This window comes from Drosophila tropicalis, unplaced genomic scaffold (assembly GCF_018151085.1).
Source record: "Drosophila tropicalis isolate 14030-0801.00 unplaced genomic scaffold, ASM1815108v1 contig_1190, whole genome shotgun sequence".
Lineage (NCBI taxonomy): Eukaryota > Metazoa > Arthropoda > Insecta > Diptera > Drosophilidae > Drosophila > Drosophila tropicalis.
The window spans coordinates 3477403-3487227 of record NW_027172561.1 but is presented as its reverse complement, the minus strand read 5'-3'; the positions used below and the strand labels follow the sequence as shown (position 1 = coordinate 3487227).

General features: G+C 36.1%; 2 protein-coding genes and 1 long non-coding RNA gene across 4 annotated transcripts; 1 reads left to right on the top strand and 2 right to left on the bottom strand.

Annotated features, from left to right (window-relative positions):
- Positions 1–1663: 1663 nt before the first annotated feature.
- On the bottom strand, positions 1664–3951 carry LOC137579399 (hornerin). Of its 2 annotated transcripts, none has more exons than XM_068293146.1 (4): positions 3403–3951; positions 3256–3332; positions 1993–3187; positions 1664–1940 (listed from the first exon to the last, which is right to left on the bottom strand). In XM_068293146.1, the coding sequence occupies exons 1-4, from the start codon at positions 3780–3782 to the stop codon at positions 1817–1819; spliced, it is 1776 nt and encodes a 591-aa protein (XP_068149247.1). In that variant the 5' UTR covers positions 3783–3951; the 3' UTR covers positions 1664–1816. The 2 variants fall into 2 exon arrangements, with proteins under 2 accessions (XP_068149247.1, XP_068149257.1); XM_068293156.1 differs by having other exon boundaries at positions 3283–3332.
- A 662-nt stretch (positions 3952–4613) lies between these two features.
- LOC137580266 (uncharacterized) lies at positions 4614–5215 on the top strand. Its single transcript, XR_011032993.1, has 3 exons — positions 4614–4822; positions 4913–5052; positions 5129–5215. It is a non-coding gene; the product is annotated as an uncharacterized lncRNA (long non-coding RNA).
- Positions 5216–8620: 3405 nt separating this feature from the next.
- Positions 8621–9571, bottom strand: grim. Its single transcript, XM_068293952.1, has one exon. The coding sequence runs from the start codon at positions 9364–9366 to the stop codon at positions 8899–8901; it is 468 nt and encodes a 155-aa protein (XP_068150053.1). The 5' UTR covers positions 9367–9571; the 3' UTR covers positions 8621–8898.
- Between the last annotated feature and the right edge of the window lie 254 nt (positions 9572–9825).

Here is a 9825-nt window from a genome sequence, read left to right as displayed (position 1 = left end):
GAATTCTACCACTTTTCAAATATTAAAACTAGTCATTAATTTAAACAAGGATACCCATACACATATTGTATGAGTTAATTTTATATATAATTGTTACGTTTTGTTTTGCCCTCAACATATGGGGTTTCTATCTATTTGCTATTTCCTCATTCTGAAGCGAATGACTCAGATAGTACTTTAGTTAGCTCAACCTGTACTTTTAGCATGCACTTTAAGTCAAAGCTAATTACAGTGAGTTGGTCTATTGATTTTTTTTTTCCTTTCACATGCGGGGGAGCAGTCGTTCATGGGTCCTCCTTCAGGGCATATGTTAAGAGGCGGAGAGAGAAAGGGCGAAGGCGAAAGAGATACATGCTATGTAAGACAACAAACATCACTGACCCAGTTTAGCCCCCTCCTTGACTTTAGTGTGCAAAAAAAGGGGCCAGCCAAATAACCAACGCCCCCAACATGAAATCGACGCAAAAACGGAGAAAGTAGAGCAAAAGTGAAACGCAATATGACCACAAACAAAGTTCTATCCATATATAGGTATATATATATATATAGGAAAAGGCAAATCAAATATCAAAGGGCTCCGCTTTCCATACGAGAGAAAGAGAGAAAGTGAGCTTAAGCCCTAAAGTTAATTGTTTGAAGTTGTGAGTATATTGCTTAAGTAGTTGGCCATTGAATAAGACTTCTTCAGTCTGTTGAAATGACATTTCACTACTATTCCAATCTTGTTTTACGTCCACCCTGAATCGTTCGTATCACCCCCTTCCCGCTCTACTCGATATTCAGTTCATTAATTTTGTGGGAAAAAAAAACTACGAAGAGATCTATGGACGAAGGAAAAAGTATAGCCCTTTAAAGAATGTTGTGTCAACACCCACAAAACTGCAGGCGGTCAGAAAACTTTGGCGTTCTATTCTATCTAAGGAGAAAAACAGAAAAAAAAAAACAACAAAAATGAATGATTTATTTACGTCATGAATAGGGCAACACCTTGAATTAGTAGAAAAACAGAAGACGAATATACATGCATATACATACAAATACCTGCAATATGATTAATTGCCCATTTGCAGTTGCACTTTGTGTCAGTATGTGTGTGTGTGTTTGTGTGTGTGAGCCAAGAATTCAAAAATTTGTTTGCCGCGTTAAACAATTGCGCTTCATTATCGGCGTTTGGCCTGTGACCATCAGAGAACGAACGAACGAACGAACGAGCAGACGAACTGAAGGAAGACCCAGACCAAACGCAAACCCAAAATACCCCGATCTCTCAGGTCCAGTCAGTCCGTCTTTCAGTCAGTCAATTACTCCGACTCCAATTCTGACAAGAGACTGACTCTGGCCAGTTGCTGTTGCCGTTCCCGTTCTCGGGTGTTGTTGTCAATGTCCTGCTGCGCTATTATTTGTCTTCTGTATATATATGCATGTGTGTGTGTGTGTGTGTGTTAGACCTATCTCCCAATACCATTTCTTCTCCTTTTTTTGGGTATAAATTGCTTTACGGCACTTTTGGGTCATTAACAAAATTGAAAACGCTTGACTAGCAGAGAGAGAAACAAAGAGCTCAAGCCCCAGTTGAGGTTCAATGAGTTGCTGCAACCAAATGCGATGATCGTTATGAGAGAGGGCGGGGCGGGGGGACCTCCCATTAAATCAGTGCCACCTATTTTGGTAGTTAGTTGTTGCTAATCATTAGACACCAACTGTGCTATGGCCTCCTCAGCACAGTTGGGTGCATAAGATTTTACAATTTATCGGTTCAGAACTCAAAAAAAAAAAAAAAAAAGAAGGTAACAATAATATAATAGCAAATAGATATTTAGCTGCCAGCTTTGGTATTCAAGCCACCACACATGCCAATGGATTGCATATGGGACTCGCCGCCATTTGATGCCATGCCAGGCATGCCATCACAGTTAGCAGCATATGGATATGATGAGTAACTGCAAGAGTTCAAGCTTCAGAATCACAAAGTTAGAATCGTCTTAATCTTACCTCATTGCTGACATTTGCCCCATTGCTGGGGACATTGCAGACATTTGACTAAGGGGAAAGCCTTGCAATTGATCACTCATTCCATAGATAGCCTGGCCAACACCACTGACCATGCCGCCGCCACCACCGTATAATTCAGCTAGAGTACTTGCCCCACTGCCACCACCAGCAACACCAACTCCATATGAGGTAGCAGAGTCCGTGGCACTTAACAGACCCAAGCTACCGTTTGGTCCACCATTTGGAAAATGATTAAAATTATTACCCATTCCGGCAAAGGGTTTATAATCAGAGGCATAAACCGTTTGTGTTTGCAGTGTGTCATTGGCATAGCCCTGACCCAGACCATGAGCCTGCAATTGACCCCAGGAACTCATTGGATTGCCCATACTGTTGACACTATTGATGGCATCATTCATGGGAAAGCATGGCATTTGCATGGGCATGGGGAAGGGCATTGGCATCGGCATGCCCATGCCTTGAGGAAAACATTGCTGAGCAGCGGATTGATTAAATTTACTCATAAAACTTTCGATATCTCCTGGAAAGCCATGGCCCATGGCCATTGATGGAAAGCCTCCGCTAGCACTAGGAACACTTTGCTGCCGTGTTGTCATATTAAATAATGATGCTCCGCCATTCATATTCATGGCAAACATTCCAGTGTTAGCTGCTGCTCCACCACCTGTTGCATGATAATACATGGGAGCGCCGCCACCACCACCAGCCATACCCATGCTGCCTATACCCATTGGCATTCCTTGACTTTGTCCATATTCTTGTCCACATTGCTGACCAGCTTGGCTTTCTGTACGTCTTGGGAAAAAACAACATGAATCGTTGCTATAGCTCTGAGTTGGAGTTGAGTTGGTTGTCATTGTGGGACTCTTTGGACTAGTTGTCGACTCTTTATCATTCGTTTGAGTCATGTGCATAGATTGCGATTGCATATATGTATACATGCCATTTTCAGGTGTTGAGTGTCGCTGCTGCTGGTGTTCCTGATGTTGCTGCTGCTGGTGTTGTTGCTGTTGCTGTTGAATTGGGGCTAAGGAATAATTATAACAGCTGGGATTTTGAGGCATAGCTCCAGCTGCTTGTTGTGCATAGCCACCATAGTAACTTGTGCCATCCATTTGATTTTGCTGACCATAAATATTTGATTCACAACTTAAATTAGCCCCATAGCCATAGTCTATAAGAGTAAAGATTAGAAATAGTTGAGATCTCAATATCTAATAGATATGTTTCTTCCACACTCACATTTATTGTAATCGCAAAAATCCATACCTTGACTTAGATATCCACCGATTGGTTCGGCAATGGACTGATATTGTGAGCTTTAAAAGAATAACCAAATTCAGAATTCGATTACATTTTACAAATAGAATTGCATGCAAGAATACTTACTAGCGCGAATTCATATTCTTCAAGAATTCATTATATTCATCATCTGGATTCGTTTTCGCACTGCAGCTAGGACGGCAATTTTCAATCTCAACGGGAGGCAAGATAGCAGCAGTGGCTGATGCTGCAGGTATAGAGGATGAGCTTGATGGATTCTCTTCCATTTTAATGGTAGATACGGATATTGTTGGTTTAACTAATTCATCTGAACTTATATTTGTCCTCAATGTTTGACAAATGTCTTCATAACTATCCATTGGTCTCATTGTTCTTCGCTCATCTTCATCATCATCATCATTATCAGCAGCAGCAGTACAAGCATTCAGACAATCGTGTCGACTAAGTGAATTGGCATCCTCACTGACATCGTTGATAGTTGCCATATTACGAGATTCTTTTAATCTTGTACACGCTTCTTTTATTTTGCCAACACTTTGTAGCTGCTGCTCATAGCTTTCAAAAAATATACAGAACACACAAACACACACAAAATCCCCAGGCCAGATGGTTTAAATATGAACCGTTCAAATTTTGAATAGATTTGCCAGGAGAACCTACCAAATATGTTTTTCTACATTTGAGCTCTATCCCAGGCCTACTTTGATAATACCACAAAAGTTTTAAAATATTGAAAGTGTTTAAAAATATATATTTATTCCTATTATAATAATTATTTAGGCCTGTTCTCGTTTCCGATTTTGAATTGTTTAGCTATAATTTCACTAAGATATGTTATCGCTTTCACTTCCGAGCCAAATTACTTGCTTTGCAATCGTTTTTGCCTTTTAATGAGTAAAATAATAAGTTTACAAATTTTTTCATTAACACATTTACTCTACCCCTGCAAAACAAAAGTTTGATCCTGTCGATAATTTATAAGAATTTTTTTAAGCAAGCAATTAGAAAGGTGAGTGAGAAAAACATCTGAGAGCAACTCTGGTTTGAACCTATGGACCAATAACCGACAAAAAAAATAATCTTAAAATGTAGTTCAATTTTCTAGGACGATAAAAAAAATTGGTTGGAAAATCATTTACTAATAAAATGTGTGTTATTTCGTTAGGATTTGCACGCGTGAAAACAAATTTACACTTAAATAATTATTAAACTTAGCAACCCTGTAAGTGATCATAGTAGGCAAACCGAAAAAGTCTTAAATTTAGTTTCGAAAAGTAAAACAAATGATGTTTCACGCGAAATTGAGAATGGGAAGATCATAAAGATATCAAAACAAGAATGGGAAACCAGAACAGGATAGATTGTTTCTTAAATTTCGAAAATCAGCAATATTATAACAACATTTAAATATAAATGTGTCAACTTTCTATCTCGACTTCAAGAGAAAAGATAGCGTCTCCACCGATGAAGGAATTCTTCAAAGGTTGTTTAATGGGGGATAATGGAAAGGATTGTACATTAGCAAGTAATACATTTAGATAGTTCATTTCTTAAATTGTCCCTTCTAAAAACACACAAACAGTAACCATAAAACAAATGTCTGATTTGCATGCAGATTTATCTGAAAATTGGTCAAAAGGACGTAGGAATATTAAGTCAATCGCAAGACTCTGCAAGCTTGAACTTATCTTAATTAACATTCCTTTGACTTTCTTAAATATTCTTGCCGTGGTGATATATATAATTGGACTTGAGGTAAGGAATTGCTGTGATATTTCACAGGAAACACAGCCTAATCTTTTTCTGTAATTTAACTTTCACTTACCCCCAGTTTTCACCAACATGTTATGTCAATAAGAATGTGAGAAAAATAAGCCCTTTGCCACCCGGAAGACAATCCGGCACCGGACACCCTGCGTTCATCGTGTGCCCGCACAGGAAAGTGAACATTTAGCGATATTTATCGCAAAATCCAATATGTCACCTTAAAAGGAAAACAATTTCTGTAGCGTCATGCAGGCAAGCAAGGGTTAAAAATTAAAAGGTTACGCTTAACCGCAGCAAACAAAACAAAAAAAGTAAAGCAAAAAAAAAAAGGAAAAGCAAAAAGACCAAGCTGAGGCATTAAATGCTCAAGTCATCAGGGTCGCCCACCCCCATTCCCCACATCCCTATTTGCCCATAGGACAGCACTTTTAACCCCATGACAAAAACAAAAAAAAGAATTACAAGGGAAAAGTGTAACATCTGTGAATGGAAATGATCAACACTCGCTGATAAGTTTGACAGTCAAAAATTTGTTGTGGAATAATTATGCAAACATTTCTCGGCCGCTAATTTGCCGCCTATCTTAATTTAAATCGGCCAAAAGCGCACTGAGCAACACCACCAGCAACAACAACAACCACAGGCAACAAGGAACAAATTTAATTGTCGTGACATGACAATAAGCGACCTGGAAATTAGGGTCCTTAACTAACGCGTTGACCTGGCCACAGACAGTGAGAGAGTACGAGAAAGGGGAGAGTGTGAGGGCAGGGGGCGGGCAAAAGGGTTCCATAGCCTCTGTTTTTTTTTTTTTTCTGTTGCTTTTTTGCGTGTGGCTTGATTTTTGGCAATGATAAGAAACTGAGGAAATTGTAGGGTATGCAAATGTTGTCATACTTTAATACCACGTCACTCTTTGTCGCGTGTCCTTCGTGATGTGTGCGCGCGCGTTGCAGGATTGAATTTTTTAAGCGCCTGCAATTTAGGCTTGGTATGCGAGATGGTGAGACATTGGCCAATTATGATAACATATTTTTGGTTAATTTGTTTAAATTAGTTGCACATATGTTTTAATTTACCCCCCCCCACGACTTTGCTTCTTTGAAATACTCGAACTTGAAAACTGTTTATAAAGTTATAAACTTTTTTTATCTTTAACCAAGTGTTAAAATAAGTAATGCATAAAATAATAAGCTTGGACCTTAGAAATCATTTGATATATAATTTGGTATTTATTTATTATATAATTTTTTTTAGTCATTTTCTTTCAAGCTTGGAACAAGGACCGAAAATCATTACAGGATTAAAGTAATTTGAGTGAAATATTTATCATTCGCATTTATTATTCGATATAAAGCCAGCAATGATGCAAAAGGTCAAAGGACTGATTGTGAGATAAATTAATAAGTCGCTGAGCCCGGTTTCGGTTAGTCTAAATTCCATGAGTTGCAAGTTAAAGCTAAAAGTGATCCCAATGAAAGTTAGTTGATTTTGGGCTAGTTAAATAATTCTATTAACTCATTAGAAATGTTTTGCTCAAGTACGAGAATCCACCGAGACGTTTTGAAATTGCAGTATTGTAGTGTTTTTTTTTCGTAGTTAAAGTATTTAAAAAACCAGAGGGCCGGCGCTAACTTCGACCGCGTCAAAGTGTGTATACCCTTGCAACTTATTTTGTAACTCTTTCCTTACCTATAGCTATCAAAGTGGAAAAACGTTTTTTCTAAAAAGGCTAAAGTTTGCAAAAGAACGACCTACAATCTTAGCATACGAAATAACTAATTTATTGATCATAGTCACTGTTTTCCACCGATCGTTCCTATGTAAGCTATATTATATAGTCACCCGAACATGATCAAATTTGGCGGAGTCGTTTATAAGTGTAATAAGCTTACTAATATTAAGTTTCACGACAATAGCTCAGAAAATAACGAACGTTGAGTCAACAAATTCGATTTTTTTGTTTCAAGAATGTACCTGCAAATTTTCATGACAATATATTACAAATTTCAAAATTTATGGGCCGTTGAATGCGCTGAGCTGCAGCGGCAAAACTTTGATCGCGTATTTTTCAAAACAACTTTTTTCGAACTGGCGGAAATTCTGGTGGACGTACAAATTGAGCAATCAGCTTGAAATTTGTTACACATGTTCGCAGAAGGTGTCCCCATAAAGTAGATTAGAATCACTGGAAAAAATATTAATAATTGAATAGAAAAAAACGTAAAAATACATTTTTTTTGTTTCTAGTCTACTTTATGCACTATAGTGTGTAGATTAAGAAAATATTTTTATTTTTGGTTTCAGAAAAATTCTCAAAATATTCGTGAGTTGGAGAAGTCGCCACCGACCACACGCCATTTGTTAATTTAGGAATATAAAATTCATTCAAAGAAAAATAATATAATTTTTGGTTTTTCGAAAGTACAAAACGTTTTAATTTAATTACCAAATGGTGTATTTTTATCATAATTTTTTTTTTTTTTTTGAAACAATAAGCTTATGAAAAATCCATTACCAAATAAATTATATAATTTGATTAATATATTTTGTTCAGTCTTTATGCTCTCTCTTTTTTCTGAAAATATTCATGGTTTGTGTTTGTTCTGGAAAAAAATTGTTATACCCTATTAAGAAAGAAATAAATCATTTGTGGTTTTTCTTTTTGTATAAAATTGTATTTATTTTTGCATTTTGTATTTTCTTTTATTTCTTATATAAAAATGTTTAAATTGCTTATAAATGTTAAATTTTTTACATTCGATTAATTTTGTTTCTTTCGTTTGCCAAGAAATTTAAAATGATAAGTTTTTTTTTGTGTAATTTTGCTAAAATCAATCGATAAAGAAATTAATGGTAAAATAGTTTTTGTATTCTTTTTTTTTTTTTGTTGTTTGTAGTTGTATCAAAATTGCTTAAAAAGTTGTTAATCTCTTTGTTCTCTTTTGCTGTTGTTCTTGTTATTGTTGTTAATCATTTGCATCGGCGGTTGATTTTTGTTTTTTGTGTTATTAGTATTCAGTTTGTTGACACTCAAGTTGAAGTTGTTTTAATCTTTCTATATATATATTTATATATGCTGCTTAATTGCTATTTTGTACAATGAAGTTGTTGTATTTGTATTTTGTATTTCTTAGTTCTGGTCTGGTTCTGTATGAATATTGAAATTAATTGATTTCTGTTTTATGTATATTATATACATATATGTATGTATGTATATTTATTTACTCATATATAATAGATGTATGTAGTTGAAATGCTTAAATTTGACAAATAGTTTGTTTAATATTTTGCTTTTTTGTAGACTTTTAATGACAGTGTTACTTTTCTTTATATATATAGGTTTTGTTTTTCTTTTGACTGATTTAGGCTAGACACAGACACAGATATATATATTTTTTTAAAGTTGTATGATATATTTCATTTCAAAAACCAAAACCAAAAAAAAAATTATTCTTCAGATCAACTTTCTTTATATTTCAAACACGGAAACCTTTTTTAATGTGGAAAAAACCAAATGTACAATAAATAGTTTTTTTTTTAAGTTTTCCTTCAATGTTGTTGGCCAACAATTTTTTTTATAAATACCAATATCACTTTCAGCAAATCGACGACAAAATTTCCAATAAAATTTTCCCAAAAATATTTTCCGCTTTCCATCATTACAAAGAAAAGAAAAAAAGAAAAAAAAAAAAAAACTATGAAGGGAAATCACAATGCGCTTTGATTGAGCTGCCACCAAAAAAAATGTTTTGGACCATTCGTAAAAAAAAATTGCTTTCTTTTAAGAAAAACATTCAAAGAATTTGTACAAGTAATCGTTGAAAGAACGATTTAATCTTGTTTTCCACTCAAATTTGCATCATCAGTCACATCATCTTCATCGTCATTATCTGCAACTGGAACGGTTGTTGTTGTTGTTGCTGCTGCTGATGCTTCTGTGCCTGGACATATCTCAAAGGAAATCTGTATGACTGTAGACCGACGGGGCTGATGGCTATAAAGTCGCAAGGCATAGCAAAAAATTTGGGCCAAAAGCTCCCAGCAGCCGAATTCAGACATGGACATGGCTCCTTGTTGGCTGCCCAAAGGCACAGTGATGTTGGCGCGAAATTGTGAACGATGTTGTTGTTGCTGTTGTTGTTGTTGCTGCTGCTGTTGTTGCTGTTGCTGCCGTGTGGTTGCCGATGGACTTCTTCTATTAGACTCTGTAGAATTGTTGTTGGCCTGTTGACCATTATTTTGCTGATTACTTCGGGCCAGCAATTGTGCCTGATCTGGTATAAAATAAGCTATAGCCATTGTTGCTTTTTTTTTTATTGTTTTTTTAGAATTTCTTTTCCAATTATTCACTGCTTTTACACTCTCAAGTTTATGTTGTTGTTTTTCTGTATTTCGGGTTTTTTATTTTTTCACTAAGTCACAAATATTCTATTTGGCGGGAAAAAAAATGACGAAACTTTCAAGGTTCTGACTGCCTCGTGTGGTGCTTGCTTCCTAATTTTGTCGTGTTGTTGCCTTATCAAGGTTTCAGCATGGACTGACTGTAAATATCCTTGCTGCAGTCACTTTTATAAAATAGCGTAAGGGCTCATAGCTTCCTAGGAAGCAACAGCGGCGCTCACAATAAACGAATGGAAATGACTTCGCCTCCGTTCGCCGACTCTCACACAGAAGGGCTTCGGCAAAATCTATATGGAAATGGTAAATGTCACCCCCCTGAATTGAATGTGCCACCGAGAGGGGCACACTGAGCATTAT

Excerpts from the sequence above, each read along its gene's own strand:
- LOC137579399 (XM_068293146.1), bottom strand. The coding sequence starts at position 3,782 with ATGGCAACTATCAACGATGTCAGTGAGGATGCCAATTCACTTAGTCGA. Across the intron at positions 3,333-3,402 it reads AAGAATATGAATTCGCGCTA|CTCACAATATCAGTCCATTG; the intron begins GTAAGTATTCTT and ends ATTCTTTTAAAG. Across the intron at positions 1,941-1,992 it reads GGGCAAATGTCAGCAATGAG|TTACTCATCATATCCATATG; the intron begins GTAAGATTAAGA and ends GAACTCTTGCAG.
- grim (XM_068293952.1), bottom strand. The coding sequence starts at position 9,366 with ATGGCTATAGCTTATTTTATACCAGATCAGGCACAATTGCTGGCCCGA.